Consider the following 16,802-nt stretch of genomic DNA (forward strand, 5'->3'; position numbering starts at 1 on the left):
CAATGTGATAGTGGGAAAGTGCTAGACTGTGGGTCTGGTGCAGCTCCGGTTCAAGGCTGCCGCTCTCAGACAGTCATCTCTCTCAGGACAGGGGCAAGGTATCAGTCGGTGCCTGGCACATGGGCCATGCTCAATAAGAGAGACAGTTGTAGTGAACTGGGCTAACGATATTATTACGAATGCCATTTAATTTCTCGGTACCTCAAACATCTATGTACATGATGTGGGAATAATGACTCCTGCTCTGCTTATTTCACAGGATTTTTTTGAGGATCTAAACTAATAAATGCAAAAACACTCGTAAATGATAGGGTGCTTATACTAGGGTAATGTATGGTTTCATGCATTCACTTGTCAAACATAACAGACTATTTTCTTTATCTCCTGAATTTTTATTCAATGGAATAGTAATGAATCCCTAAATCTTTTAAATGTGAACAATAAAAGGCTCTGAATGAGTTTTCCGAGCAGTCTATATGCCATGGCTGAATTATTTAAACTTTTATTTAAACTGGGAAAGGAAACAAAACAAAAAAATCTCAAGATTATATTACTTATAGGTAATTCTTTTGGAAAAAAATATTTCTTTTCTTTTTTCCATCTAAAAAAATGATATTGATGATGTATATACCTTTATTATACTATGAGTTATACATCACTTTCATTTTTTAATGGTTTTTTTGAGAGAGAGACAGAGCATGAGTGGGGGGGGGAACCAGAGAGAGAGGGAGACACAGAATCAAAAGCAGGCTCTAGACTCTGAGCTGTCAGCACAGAGCCCAACATGGGGCTCAAACTCATGAACTGTGAGATCATGAGCTGAGCCAAAGTCAGACACTCACCCAGGTGCCCCAGGAATATAAGTTAGGCATCACTTTAATGGCAATGTTAAATTCCTCTAGAAATGGCAGATGCCAACAGGGATCACTAGTGGTAGAGGTAAGTAGCAAGTGCCTATTTATTGTAGTAGTGTAAATAATACTCAGTTGAAAAGATTAAAATAAATTTTCACCTGAGGATATTCCAAATTGAAACATGGCCAAAAAATAAATGTAAAATGTTTTCTAAATATTTCAGTGTATTTCATAAACCTGTGTTCTGGGAGGACACCGTTTTGCTGAATGTTTACACGTGTGTCATCCAAAATAGACTCTGTGTTTATACACACACACACACACACACACACACACACACACATTTGAGTTAAACATAACTGAATGTTTCTTTTTTTTCCAGAATCTTATCCTTTCATATGCATTAAAAATATCCAAGAGAGAGATAAATTATAGCATTTTTACAAAACTTATGTTACCATGATTTATTTGCTTGGCAATATACCTGTTAACATCTTCCAAAACATAGTTCAAATAAATATCACTTTAGGAAATGTGCTGACAGTGTGTTTGGCTAGACACACTACAACCTGTGCAAGGATATACCTTCTGGTCTGTATGAATTTAATCAACCAGTAGACAGACCCACTGAACACCTGTTGGGTAAATAACACCGTGCAGGGTAAAAGTCCAAAGTCAAAGGGAGGCACTCAGTAGTCTGTGCCATTGGAGCAATGTCATAGCATAAAATGGGGATCGCAGTGTTTGGGTGTTGACGTAGAGGTATCTTCCCAAGAGTCATAAAGCATGAACTAATAGAATGCTGTTACCATCATCTTTTCTCGCACACTAACAAAAATCGGTCAAAGAAATGCATTAACATGTTTTGAATATCATTTCTGAGAAAGACCCTTTGGAGCAGTACCTGTCTCCATTTGCCCCATCTCATTTACCTCAAACCAGAATAGGTTCATCTCATTGACTTTTTCCAGTTCTCTAACTTTATAGTTGTTTCTGTCATGGTATGTTGACATCACTTATTTAGCTTCAATATAAAGAAGCAAGGAAAACTGATTAAATTTTTTAGAACATTTAATAAGTTTTTAAGTAGTTTACTGTGAAAATATATAGTTATTAGCCCAACAGGATATTTTTCAGTTTGTTTGATTCTGAGGTTTAATTCTAGAAGAATAATTTTAGAGTAAATTTTTATATTTTCCACCAATTTTTTTCATGCTAACTTGAAATATTGAAACTTCAAAATAAATATGGGGTCTGTTCTTAGTTGGTCCTTACGTAGCCTTATAATGTCATAGGACAAAATGCAGATACCCATCTTCCCTCCTTGTGGAGGTCTCCTGTCTCCAGTCATCTCCTAACCGTGGGTAAGGCTTTCACTCCCTTCTGCTTCATCCCTATGCCTGGAAACGGCTTGGGGGAGTTCTTCCACACAGTATGATGTATATTGTACCCAAACATAAACACTTCAAGAGACCTCCTTTGAATGGTGCTTACCTAATTTTGCTGACTCTCTCTACAAGAATATAATTCTAATACTCAGATAATAGAACCCACCTTCTTGATATAGAGGTACCTTTATAGATACTTCTGTAAAACAAGTAGGAATTTAACTAGGATATTTTGGATGATCTCAAAAAAAATTTGTTGAGAATGATTAAACCCGTATCCCTTCTTGAAGACAATATGGGATTTCTAAATATTAGTATTTGGTATGACTCTTTCTAAATTTGGGAATTTAAGAAATAACACTTTATTTTCTGTACCTCAGTATTTTACTCCAAAGCCCCTATCTTTATAAGAATGGCAGAAAATTGAATCTCGGTCATTTTTCCTCTAGTCCTACCTATGGGAAACTTACACAATGTGTGACAATTAGAGAAGAAAACCTCAGCATGTCTCTCCATCATTGACCACAGATTTTACTGTTATGGTGTCATTTGCCTTGTTTGCATGGTCCCTTCAAGGCACAGCTCTTGAGTCATGAGTACCTGAGCCTTGGCTTCTAAATAAGCCATGTTGGCCTGAAGACACAATTAAATCTTGTATTTAAAAGTCGAGTACAACGGAAATGCTCATTCATCCAGAGCTTTGCCGAATTTTCTATTTGGTGGTTTGACTCATATAAATAAGTCTTTATGTATTCCAGAAACAAATACTTTGTCAAGGATTTCTTCATCTAGTTTGTGGCCTTTCTTTGCATTGTCTTTTTGTGCCTTTTGCTGAGCAGAAATTCTTTTTATTTTACTGTAATGTAGTAGAATTTATCAATCTTGTATTTTAAGGCTAGTGCCTTTTTATGTCTGGTTTAGGATTATCCTTTCATACTCTGATCTCATAAAGATATTTTACTGTATTTCTTCTTAAAAGTTATATATTTTGGAGGGGGGGTGCCTGGGTGGCTCAGTCGGTTAGGCTTCCAACTTCAGCTCAGGTCATCTCACTGCTCATGAATTCGAGCCCCACATTGGGCTCTGTGCTAACAGCTCAGAGCCTGGAACCTGCTTCAGATTCTGTCTCCATCTCTCTGCCCCTCCCCTGCTGATGCGCTCTCTCTCTCTCTCTCTCTCAAATATGAAAAATAAAACTTAAAAAAATTTTAATAAAAAAAGTTATATATTTTTGCCTGTCATATTTAGGGTTTTAATCTGATAGTAATTAATTATTTTTCTGTACAGTGTAAGGTAGAGGTTCAAGTTCATATTTATCCTCGCAGTAATGTAATCAGTTGTTACAGCCTCAGAAGCCTATCTTTAATCCCAGATCAGCTATGTTATTTCTGTCATAATTCAGACATTCATATATGCGTGTTTTTTGGGAGTTTTCTACTCTGTTGCAATGTTTCATTTTCTATCTTTGTACAAATACTATAGTCTTAATTACTGTAGCTTAAAATAAGTCTGGATAAGGCAAGTTTGCCACCTTTGGGTTTTTTTCCAAGTGGTTATTTTGACTTTTTACTCTGTCATGTAAATCTCAGAATTAACTTACCAACTCCACATAGATATAAAAAGAATGTTTGGAAATATTATTGACATTATATGGAATCAATAAATCAACTTCAGGAGAATTGAAATGTTTGTTAAATATCAAGTTTTCTAATTTCTCTATTTATGTGAGGTAACCATAAAATCTTCCAATATAGTTATATAATTTTCCTTATAAACATCTTTAAAATTTTATAATGCATTTATCCCTAGGTACTTTACTTTTATACTATGTAAATCACATCTTTTAGAATTATATTTTTAAAACATGTATTGTTGTGTAGAGATATGAATTTAAATTGTGTATATTGGCATTGAACCCAAGAAGTTTATTAAACTCTTTTATTAATTGTAATAGTCCATGGATATTTTGGAGTTTTTATGTGGACCCAGTTATTATCAACAGTTATGACAGTTTAATTTCTTCCTTCCCATTTCTGGTACTGTTTTCCTGTCTTACTTCATGCACTATGAAATCCAGTACAATGTGATACAGAATTGGTACTAGTGAATACCCTTCTAAATTTCTTGACATGAGGGGCACCTGGCTGACCCCGTTGGAAGAGCATGCGACTCTAGATCTCAGAGTCATAAGTTTGAGCCCCATGTTGGGTGTAGACATAATATAAAAATTAGCTAATTAAGTAATCAAATACCTTGATGTTAAAGAAAATGTAGCCAATATTTCACTATTAACTATGACATTTACTAGAGAATTTTTTGTGGATATTCCTTATTAGGAAGAAGGATGAAGCTTCCTTTTCTTCTTAGTTAAAGATTTTAACCCATATGGGTATTGAAAGATTTAATACCATATGGGTATTGAATTCAGTAATTATATGGTTCATACCCTTTAATGTGGGCACTGTCCCCTGTCCCCTCTAATTCACAAGGACATAAAAGCTAAAGCTCAAGTTCTGGTTTCAGTAAGTGTCTTCAAGGACTAAGCCAGAGCCAGTCTTCCAATTCCATCTGAGTTCCTTTCCTGCTTTGACTCAGACATAGGCTTCTATGAACTCCTTACTTTTTTACTAGCTCAGTGTTGTACTTTTTAAAAAAGTCTTTTTAACATTTATTCGTTTTTGAGAGACAGAGACAAAGCATGAGCCGGGGAGGGGCAGAGAGAAAGGGAGACACAGAATCTGAAGCAGGCTCCAGTCTCTGAGCTGTCAGCACAGAGCCTGAGGTGGTGTTCGAACTCACGAATGGTGAGATCATGACCTGAGCCGAAGTCAGATGCTTAACCGACTGAGCCAACCAGGCGCCCCTCAATGTTGTATTTTTTAAAAAAGAGATATATTATACAGTTGACCCTTGAACAACATGGGAGTAGGGGTACTGAGCCCCTGTGCAGTCAAAAATTTACACATAATGTTTGACTGCCCCCAGAACTCAACTACTAATAGCCTACTGTTGACTGGAAACCTTACCAATAACATAAACAATAAATACATATATTGTATGTTTCATGTACTCTTGTTACTGTATTCTTACAATAGAAGTAGGCTAGAGAAAAGAGAATGTTAAGAAAATCATAAGGAAGAGAAAATACATTTACAGTACTGTACTATATTTATTGAAAAAAATCTGCATATAAATGGACCTGTGCAGTTCACACCAGTGTTGTTGAAGGGTCAGCTGTATTTTATCTAGAAATTTTGGTTGTTTTCACTGCTGGGTCACTCATTCCTCCCTAATCCTAGTCCTCCCTAGTCCACTGTACAAGAAAGAGAAGTATTCTCCTTCTTTTCTATCAAAATAATGTCAAAAAAAGCAAACATTATTTTGATATATTTGATATAGATTTTCCTTTTTATCATGATTTAGAAATTTTAACTTTATTAAATCTTGGTTTTTATGTGATTTTCCAAACGTTTATCACCCAACTTTCCAATCCCTTAACAGTTTCACACATTTCTTTAAAACAGAGGTTGGGAAGTTGTATGCAAATACTCTTCTGTCAGGTACTTAAGCATCTTATTGCCTTATCCTAGAGATTTTATCATGATTTTAGTTCACAAAGGCAAAAGTTGTACTCTCTTCTTCTGACTACCCAGGAACTCTATAACTGCACATTCTAGTTTATGAGTGTGTGTGTTGTATTGTTCCTTCAGTAAGCCTGGTATCCTCTAGAGTTCCACTCTTCTACACGCCTTTTCTACATAGGTGAAAGATATTATCATTTAAATTAATTCCTCTTAAGAACAAAGCTCTGATCCATGCAAATGTGTATGCAAACTGAGACATTTCTGGCAAAAACCCAATTGAGAAGGATGTCTGGGGGGCACCTGGGTGGCTCAGTCCATTAAGCGTCCAACGCTTGATTTCAGCTCAGGCTGTGATCTCTCAGTTCATGGGGTCGAGCCCCACGTCGGGGTCCATGCTGACAGCATGAAACCTGCTTGGGATTCTCTCTTCTCTCTCTCTCTCTCTCTCCCTCTCGCTCTCAAAATAGATAAACATTCAAAAAAAAAAAGGATATTTCATTCTTTCTTCATTTTACTAAGCATTCCTGATTTCTCTACCTCATTCAACATTGTCTTTTTCCATAGTACTTATCACTTTCTAATATGTTATGAATTTTTCTTTTTGTTTTCATTGTTGTTGTTATTGTTGTTGTTGTTGTTTGCCATCTATTTCTTCCCCCAGTAGAAGGTTAGTTTTACAAGGGCATAAATCTAACCTGTTTGGTACATGACATATCTCAAACAGTGCCTGGCCTAAAGTAGATGCTCAGCAAATATTTGTTGAATAAATGAATGGCATATAACATTTGTATAGGCAAATGGCAAAATGAAAAAAAAACTCATCATTTACTTTTCTCAAGTGGATTAATTTTTACTAATCAGTGCTATATTATTTTTTGCTTTTAGATATCAACATGGCAGGAGAACCCAAACCATACAGACCAAAACCTGGAAACAAGAGGCCCCTTTCTGCACTTTATAGGTAAGTAAGCAATTTTATGATATATAGTAGTGGAAACTTCTTGCAACTTTAAAAAGCAACATAACCTTATAAGGAATCAAATGTTTTAAAGGACAATCCTTCCTGGCATAAAGTACAACAAAATGCTGACAATCAACATAGAGATATGTCACCCAGGATTGGCAGGGATCTGTACACCTAACCTTCCCATCTCCACTAAAACAACCCCTCTACAAGATATTCCTCATGGGGAATTTCCCTAAGTCCCACCACTTGTAAGAATGATGGCACCAATATTCAGACTCATGCTGTCTGATGCCATACCTTGAGTTCTTTCCACCTGATCATTCAGCCTCTTTTGTCACAAAGTATATGCTCATTTCACCCCTATTTCTCTAAAACAACAAATGTAGTCCTTCCCTTCTCCAAACAGACCTTCCTAATACCTTTAACCTTTCCTAATATACTTGGATCTGAGTCAATTTAACATTCTGGTCTTTCCCCTCTCGTTGCCCCAGTTTATCAGTGTCCACATTTATAATCTCAATGCTCAATAGATAAAATTAAACTGTATTTAGCCTCTCTATTGTTCTGTATAAACGTCTATCATGTTAAGTAAAATTCAGTTCATTTGGATAAGAGGACAAGAGTAAGCTCACAGAACTTTTAGTTCTTTAAAAATAGCCACTTTTGGGGGGTGCCTGCGTGGCTCAGTTGGTTGAACTTCTGACTTTGGCCTGGGTCATGATCTCAGGGTTCACAAGTTTGAGCCCTGCTTCAGGCTCTGTGCTGACAGCTCAGAGCCTGAGGCCTGTGTCTCCCTCTCTCTCTACCTCTCCCCAGCTCACTCTCTGTCTCTCTTTCTGTCAAAAATAAGTAAAAACAGGGGAATCTACTTGGCTCAGTCGGTTATGTGTCCGACTTCAACTCAGATCATAATCTCACAGTCTATGGGTTTGAGCCCAGCATCAGACTCAGTGCTGACAACTCAGAGCCTGGAACCTGCTTCAGATTCTATGTCTCCCTCTCTCTCTGCTCTCCCCCACTCACCCTCTGTGTTTGTGTCTCTCTCTCAAAAATAAATAAACATTAAAAAATTTTAAGTAAATACATACATAAATAAAAACATTAAAAAAATTTCTTTAAATAGTGACTTTTGAAAAAAAAATGTTCTGTTGCTAAGCCATATGTCCCACTTCATGAACTTTTGCCATTGGTTTTTGTACTGTTAAGTGCCAATTTTGCATCTCTCTGTTAAATCCCCTTTTGTTAGACTTTGCCAATTGTTCCAAGCTATTGAGGTCTCCTGTCATCCAATTTATTTGGTCGTCTCCCAGATATGTGTCTTCATTCCATCAGTATCCACATCCAAAGAACTAATGTAAGTGTTGAGCAAGGCCCCCTTTTTTAACCTGATATTATTTGGATAAAGGAGAACTGAGTTCTACTTGTCAAAATTGATTATATTCTAATATAGTACAGTAAGAAGAGTACTCAAAAGATAGCTTGGAGCTGGTTTTTTTCATCTTTGTTCTCTGAGAACTAGCGTATCTCCTTCTTTCAGCCACTCACAGCCTCATTTCCCAAGCTGTGAAATAAAAAAGATCAGAATTAAATGAGTGCCAAGGTCCTATCCATGCTAATGCCCCAGGGCTCTCTAATGCATGACCATTAGAAATCATAAAATAGATATTGAAAATATGTCTTAATTGCTCATGTTATTTTAGCTATGTGAATTTACTTCACTTAATTTAAAAATTTATATAAAAATGGAAAAGTACAGGCCTTAACAAATTTGATAAATGATCATAAGACAATATTGGTATTAAAGGTCCGAAATGAAGTCACCAGCCAAAGTGAAGTGATACTTTCTGTACCTTGCTTAAGGTAGAGAGGATACCTTTACAAAAAACTGAAAAAATGCAAGTTCTTTTGTGATCAGATTCATTTTTAAATGTATGTATAGAACTGCCTCTAATGTAGAACATTTCAAAAGCCGTATTTTCAATAATTAACAAAACAAACTGTCAGTGGTTTTTTAAATTTTTTCTCATCAAAGAGTTACCACTGTGCAGTGATGTTGATTTTCTGATTTTCCCTGTTCTTGGACTGTTTTTTCTTATGAGAATAGAAGCTTGTGACAAGAAACAGATGTCTTTTTAACTGTTATTTCTCTATTACTAAATTACATTGAATTGTGAATTCAAAAGAATCAAAAGCAGAAGTTCATTTAATCTGATATATTGTATACAAATTACATCGGTGGAGAAATGCTTATTTATCCTGTTTTCATCTGTTTACTCAAATGAAGGCTGGGTTGTACTGAAATTACAAAGAGGTAACAAAGGGAACAAAAGAGAGTGGAATGCACGTCTAAGAACACCCTTTTATACACACTTTCTCATTCTTACATAAGCTTAATAATAGTAATAACTCCTTTTTATGTAGACACACTGTATTTTCAGAGTCACTATTTATCTGTTCACCACAAAAGTCCACAAGGTTTGTATTATGAGCCTTGTATTATAAATGAAAAAACTAAGTTTCCAAAACAATAAAGGACTCGCCCGAACTAAGATAACAAGATTAGGAACTGAACACTGGTTTTCAGCCTTCAATTCTAGGGATCTTGCCGCTAGATCACTGCTCCGCATATTTACTCACCTGCCCCTATCTAAGCACAGAGATTATAAAAAGCAGAGATTCCTACCCAGCAAAACTAATAATCACTTACACTGTCCATGATTACCATGACAGCAGGTAGCAAAGGAAAGACTACACTACACAGTATAAAAACCAGAGTTACAACCGATCTCTGTGATCATGGGGCACAAATTTTGAGCTTCAGATTCTTTATCTCACGTAATAGTTGTAGAATTTTCTTGACAGGATAAAATGAATAGTTGAGGCAAAAGCACCTAATCTTAGTGCAGGGCATATGGTGGCAGCTTGAAAAGAGGTTGTTTCTGCTTTCCTGTTCTTTGTAACTTTGGGTCTCTTATCCATGAAATGAGAAAGCTGGAATAATTTCAATTCTTCGTTTATTTGTTCATTCATTCATACAAGACACATAGGCACTGTGGTCACTGCTTTTCAAGGCAAATGACATAGCAAATGCCAAGGCCACAAGGCAAGGAGAAAGCAAAATTAAATAAAAATAAATTATTTTTCGGGTTCTCGGTAACCTCTGATTTACCTTCATGCCCTAAACTGTTATGTCTCCAGATCTCTTTACCCTGTTGGGGATGTAAATGATTTGCTATCAGACTTTCTCCTTCACCTGCATCCATTTTATCTCTGTCATGAACCGCAAAGTAGTATTTACATGGAATACACACTGAGGGATAACCTTGTTATTTCTTTTTTATATTTTTTTACATTTATTTATTTATTGAGAGACATAGAGAGACAGAGCACAAGTTGGGGAGGGGCAGAGAGAGAAGGAGACACAGAATCCGAAGCAAGCTCCAGGCTCTGAGCTGTCAGCACAGAGCCCAATGTGGGACTCGAACTCACAAACTGCGAGATCATGACCTGAGCTGAAGTCGGACGCTTAACCGACTGAACCACCCAGGAGCCCCTAACCTTGTTACTTCTTTTAACAGGATTTTCAGTTTAGCCAGACAGCCTTCACCAAGCATTTATCATGTGCTGAATTAACATAGTATACGTGGAAGCCACAAAAAAATTTAAAAACATACTAAAGCCTTAAAATATTTACTGTGGTATTCATGAGTTAAATGTACACACAAAGAAGGAACATAAATGAAGTATACATACAGTTCTATAAGAAAACAAATGAGAGAGTAACTGATCCTGCCTAAGGGGAGGGGAGGAGGAAGTCTGAGTGACATTTGATCAGAATTCTGAGCAATCAGGCATTCACTCATAGGCAAAGAGAAAGAGAGCATGCTGGCAAAAGAAAATGTGACCAGGGAATAGACACAGAGTTAAAGAAGAGCATCTCATGGTGAGAACTAATATAGTCTACTTGGTGAAGGCAAAGAATGGATAACTGGAATGCTATGGGGCTCAGGCTGTCAGGATCTTAATATGCCTGCTTATCAGATTAAGGAGATTCAGCTTTTATTCTACAGGCAACAAGGAGCCATTTGAATATGGTGACCAATTGGCAATGGGATGGAAGGATGAGTGAGTCACAAATATGGCCAAGATTTCCACCTTAGACAAGTGAGGGGATGATCACATGAGTCTGATAGAAGACATAAGAAAGACATGAGAAGCCCCAGCAGGCTCAGGTGTAAGGTTGGGGAAAGGAAGGAAAAGAAATTATTTCAGTCTTCTACAGGAATTCATAAAGATAGACAATTCATTAAAATAGCACTTGTAATAAAAATGTCTCCCATTAGAGGCTATTTGTAAATGAAACGCAATTAATCATGTGTGAACATTCCATAAATATTGGACTTAGTCCTAATGGTGAATAGCAAATCCATTCTCTAGGGAAAATATTGTGACTTTTAATAAATTGCTGCTTCGAATGTGCTATGTACATTACACAGTATCTATGGTGCTCTACAATAAAATCCTCCCCCAGGAAGCGAGTTTCCCAGCATGCCAAGTTCCAATTAATGCTAAATAATAGCTAAATGAGAATAATTGTATGATGGTTTTGTTTCTGCTTGTAAAGGAGACAGACCTTTCCTCTCTGATGTGAGTAAAACTGCCAACCAGAGAACAAAGATACTACTTATCATAGCTGACCAAGTACAGGTTTTCATTCACCTAGAGGCAGCCCTCCCAGTCACAGGGAGCACAAGGCAGTGAGACACATAAAACACAGTGTCATCCCATTCATTGCATGGATATTACTAGGTATCATTCCCAAATATGGCTTTATGGTTATTATACAGATGCCTTTCTTAGCAACCTTCCCACCTCACAGAGAAGACCATGGACATCCAGATTGTCACTGCAAGTAACTATAAGGCTCCCTTAAGATTGTCTTAGGATGACCTATAGAATTACCATTTTAAGATCACCACAATTAGTGGCGATAACATGAATGCAGGTTATATTATAGGACTTTCAATGACCAAAACACTTTCAGAGTCTGGGCCAAGTAAGGTGACTCTGCAGCAAAATTTCTCTGGTGATTTGTTTACCACTTGACCTACGTGAGTTCTGTTACCATCCTCATGGCCACTCTGGCACAACATAGAGAAGAGGGACCTTCAGGTGACCCAAAATGTTCCCTAGGACCTTGAAATGAAATCAAATGAAATGAAAGCAATAGAAGCTAATTTCACCCAATGCAAAATAGCAAAAAATCAATATGGAGGAAAAGCATCCTGGATATCTCCACTTCACTGACTTGCTCTGTTTGCTGAGGAATGTTTACCAGTTAGCTATTGGTTATTTTATTTATTTTCTGTCTCCTTTTATACTATCAAGGATAATACACATACATTTTCAGAAGCTTAATACTTTCAGTATCAGCGTCTCCCTTTGCACTGGTAAAGGCTTCCATTTCACCTACCTACTCCGGTGGGCCCACGAGGAAAGCCATCTAGGAATGGACTCTGTGGTTTTTAAATGGAATGTGAGGAGGACAGGGAACTGTTCCTCTCACCCCCTGTGCTGATGCCTTTGCCCTTTTAAAATGGACACAAGCCCCAGCACTGACATGCCTACAAGCTTCAACTTGAAATTAAGTTGTCGCTGGGTCTATGTAGCAATCGCAGTCTCTTTTAGCTCCTGATTCAGTCTTGGGCAATCAAATTACTGGCAAGGAAAAGTGTGGTCGCAAATATGCACAAGAGAAAAAAAAAGTCCACTTCTAAAACTCAAAGCTGAGTATATATATATATATATATATATATATATCGCTTCTCGGCCTTTTGGCTAAGATCAAGTATATATATATATATATATATATATATATATATATATATATGTAATTGAAGGTGAGTTCTCTTCAATTCACACTTCTCAAGCAAACATGAAATGCTGTTGAACCAGAAAAGGTCCCCAGTACTTACTTTGTGGATGGCTTAAAACTGTGCAGATGTTTTACGTGAGTATGTTTGGTGGAAATGGTGTCAGACAGGACTGCCTCCTAAAACTGGCTCAGCAATTTCAGTTGCGTGAACTCCGTCTCTTCTTCATTTGCTTCTTTATCTGCTTGAAGGAGGAATAAAAGTTTCCTGAAAGATGACATATTTAAGGACTGGAACTGTTATAGATGCTCTACAAATTTTAGTGATTCTCATTGTTATGATTATTCAAAGAGAAAGGTCTATGATCAATTATTTTAAGAAGTTATCTTAAAGGAGCCTTGAGCTATGATGATGTTGCTAAAATCCATACAGTCAGCTAAATAGGTTAACAGTTTCTATAACCGCCTAAAAAGATACTTTTGGGGGGAGAAAAAGATTATGCTAATTTATAGTATGTCCCTCATATTTCAATATTAAACAAATGTAAGTTATAAACCTTTTAATTTAAAACATTTATAGAAATACGGGCATAATGCCCATGAAAATAGTTCTGCTACAGGCTGTTTTCTGCTAGGGGAAGGAATGGCCTGTTTGCAGTCTTTTGTGAGTTTTTAATGCATAAAGATCCATGAATAAATACCTTCTTGCACATGGGAAGAACACAGTAACTGTAAAGGGAGACTAGATGGTATAATTCCTTAGAGAATCCATAACTAAGGCTTTTTGAAAGACTATGATTCTATTTGTTTGATTTCAGATAACTTATGATAAAATCAAAGGAAGCAAAATCATGCAACCAATTTTAAAAAGAGGTTAATAATAAGAATCAAGAATTAGGTGGGAATTGGGGTGGGGTGTGGCAGATAGGATCAAGCAAATTATACTTAGAAAACTTATGCAATAATAAGGTATTACAAGTGAGCATCGAACTTAGTTATGGGATTCCTGGCAGTCAAAGAGAAAAGGGATGCCTGATAATTTATGTAACCATCTATTAAAAGCAAGTACTCCAATTTGTGATAAGAAACTTTTTCCATAACTCTCCCTTCTCAGAAAAACTTATCACATATGAAAGTATCTAAACAGCTTGGTAGATACTACCCTCAGAACTAGTTATACAATAAACACACACATACACACTCATGCACATGAAATATTTTTCAATTAATGGTACTTTCCTCATGAAGTCTGTCAATAACAACACAGACTTTTTTTCTGCTTCTCACAAGGCAGTTTACCATCCTTTGACAAATTGCATGAAAGTCAAAAACAGTGATGTTCCAAGATGGCTAGATTTACAGAGCAGCCTGGATTCACATTACCCCTATTAGCTGCATGTGAGGAGGAGACAGAAAGCAAGAGAGGCTGACTACTTAGTTAGTTTACTTACGCAGCCCCAAGGACCAGAAGAAAAAGACAATGCTTGGTTGTTTACAACTTTTCGCTCAGGTGCCTCTTGATCTGTTACTTAATACTCCTCTAGGATGGGGAGAAATGGAAAAAGAATGGGAAACTTAGCATGGGATAGAAGGGGCTGAAATTCCACCTCTTCCTCACAGCTAGCAGGTACAAATGAAGAAATGCAACTCTTTTCTTCTAGCCACAATTTTACTGTACTTTAGAAGCTACAACCGGTCCTGAAATAGTTGCTTTCTTTCATTTGTGAAGACAGGATTTTCTGTTGAACCCAAGCCTCCTTACCAGGACGCAAGTGTTATGGCCTTTTATGCTGTATGCTCTTTGTGTCTTACTATGTTTGTGCTCTTCTTGCTTTGCATAATGGGGTATTAAAGTTAGAGCAACAGCAGAAGCGCCACTGGTCTCCACGAAGCATAGGAGGATGGTGGTCACCTCTCATTGTTGGGTCAATGCAGAAGTGCTCTCTGCCTGGGAGGAAGGTGCTCTCTGGATTTTATCTTCCAAAAGACAATGTTTTTCTTGTTCACAAGATGAAATGTCTTCACTGTCAGTGCTGATTTCATATGTTTTCATCATTTTATTTTTTTGGTCATTATCTTTAGATCTAGTGACCTCTTATTTGAGGATGGCCCTTGGTAGAGAGAATTTGGGTCCCTGAGCTTCCAACCTAAGATAATTGAAATTGATTGTTTTTCATTTCAAAGGGTTATTTATTTGCTTTGTTTGCCCATCAAGGGCTCATGTCTCATCTGCCTTCTCAATCTACATATTAAGTTCAAAATTCCAGGATATATTTCCTTTTCCTCAAGACTACATGGAAGGATCATAAAAGAAATTGAAATGTGTCTGAAGTCCTACTTTTAAACAAATCAAAAAGTAAAACATCTTTAGTGTGGGAATGGTACCCTCCTTTTACACTGTTGTTAATGTAATTTAAAAAAAAAAAATCTTTTCCCAACCCAGAAATCCTTTCCACATAGTTCATAAAGAAGGAAAACACTTTTCTTATTAAATGAACACCCAGAATGTGATGCACATCACAGATAATCTGCTAAGAGTTCACAAAAACAGAAAGAAATCTCACCCTTTAATATAGCAAAGCAGACATAACCCATTCTATGCATGTTCTCAAGATAGATAATAGCTAATCCTCAAGTAAGAGGACTTGAAAGCACCATTTGTCATGCGTAGTTCATCATAAAGTCATCTGTAAATGGGGTGACCATCTGTGTTAACTAATTGGCAGTTGGCTTTATCCAGACAAAAATTAAACTTCTCATATCTTTATGACAGGTAGTTTTGCAACCACAAACACCAAAGTTAGATTCCTACCCTCCCAGAAACTGGAAGATAGAGGTTCTATATTTTTTGATGCTTACCTTTCAAAGAGATGGCTCCCATGTCCTCAAAAAAAGATATGCCTAGGTCATACAGACATATCTAGTTTTCAAAGGAATTTACATACATTTCAAAGAAGGAAGAACCCCTTTGCAATGACAAATTTTCTTTTTTTTTTCCACTCTTTTTTTTAATATAATTTATTGTCAAGTTGGCTTACATACAACACCCAGTGCTCATCCCAACAAGTGCCTTCCTCAATGCCCATCACCCACTTTCCCCTCTCCCCAAAGCAGTGACAATTTTCTAAATTAAATGCTCAAAGAAAAAGAAGGGAAGGGAAATATTTTCCCTAATTTTAAAGAGGGAGTTTTAAATTTCTAGGGTTTTGTCCCATTTTTCTTTTTTTTTTTTAGGTTTATTATTTGTTTTGAGAGAGACAGAGGGGGAGAAGCAGAGAGAGAGAGAAAGAGAGAGAGAGAGGCAGACAGACAGAGAATCCCAAGCAGGCTCTGCACTGTCAGCACAAAGCCTGATGCTGGGCTTTAACCCATGAACAGTGAGATCGTGACCTGAGCCAAAAGCAAGAATCAGACAATCAACTAAGCCAGTGAAGTGCCCCTGTCCCATTTTTCTTAAAGTACAATTGAGAGTGATATTTATGGACTTGCTTGTGTCAAGATTGATGGGAATTTCTTTATATTATGTCCATTCCTGAGAAGTTAGTGCTCTGTACCACCTCACTGACTGCTCCTCTGTGCAAGGGCTTCTACCATAGCATTCCCATCACACATGCAAGGATGCTTTGTGACCATACAGACTGCTTATCTTGTAAATAAGAAAAAAAATAGTGAGAAGAGAAGTGTCACGAGGTAGAAGAAAGTCTGAGTACATACAAAATGGGGAGACGAGAAAAGATGAAATGAATATTCACAATCTAGATGGATAGGACTGAAGTAATGAGAAGCCAAACAGCTTGTTGGCTTCTGTCATCTTTTCTCACTTTTATAAGGTAAATGATTTTAAAATCACGTATTAGTATTTTATAAACATAATTTTTTTATCTTTATAAAAATGTATTTTCTCCTGGTCAATTAAAGTTTGAGAATACTTATCACAAATTATAAACTAATAGAAAATGTTGTTATAAAAAGATTTTTTATTTTTAATTGAGAGAGAAAGCATGTGTGAGTGGAGGAAAGGGGCAGAGAGAGAGAGAGAGAGAGAGAGAGAGAGAGAATCCTAAGCAAGCTCCACACTCAGCGTGGAGTCCAACACGGGGCTCAATCCCATGATCCTAGGATTGACCTGAGCCAAAA

At 36.8% G+C, this 16,802-nt stretch overlaps 1 protein-coding gene and 1 pseudogene across 5 annotated transcripts in view; both read left to right on the forward strand.

The window, feature by feature from the left end:
- The window catches only part of RALYL (RALY RNA binding protein like), a 704,928-nt gene that overhangs the window by 546,695 nt on the left and 141,431 nt on the right, over positions 1-16,802 (forward strand). For all 5 annotated transcript variants that reach the window (XM_042923553.1, XM_042923555.1, XM_042923552.1 and 2 more), the window contains one exon: positions 6,712-6,787. In XM_042923553.1, the coding sequence (XP_042779487.1) occupies positions 6,712-6,787 (76 nt within the window). The remainder of the gene's footprint in view (positions 1-6,711; positions 6,788-16,802) is intronic.
- On the forward strand, positions 12,612-12,720 carry LOC122211328 (annotated as a pseudogene).

This window comes from Panthera leo, chromosome F2 (assembly GCF_018350215.1).
Source record: "Panthera leo isolate Ple1 chromosome F2, P.leo_Ple1_pat1.1, whole genome shotgun sequence".
Classification (NCBI taxonomy): domain Eukaryota; kingdom Metazoa; phylum Chordata; class Mammalia; order Carnivora; family Felidae; genus Panthera; species Panthera leo.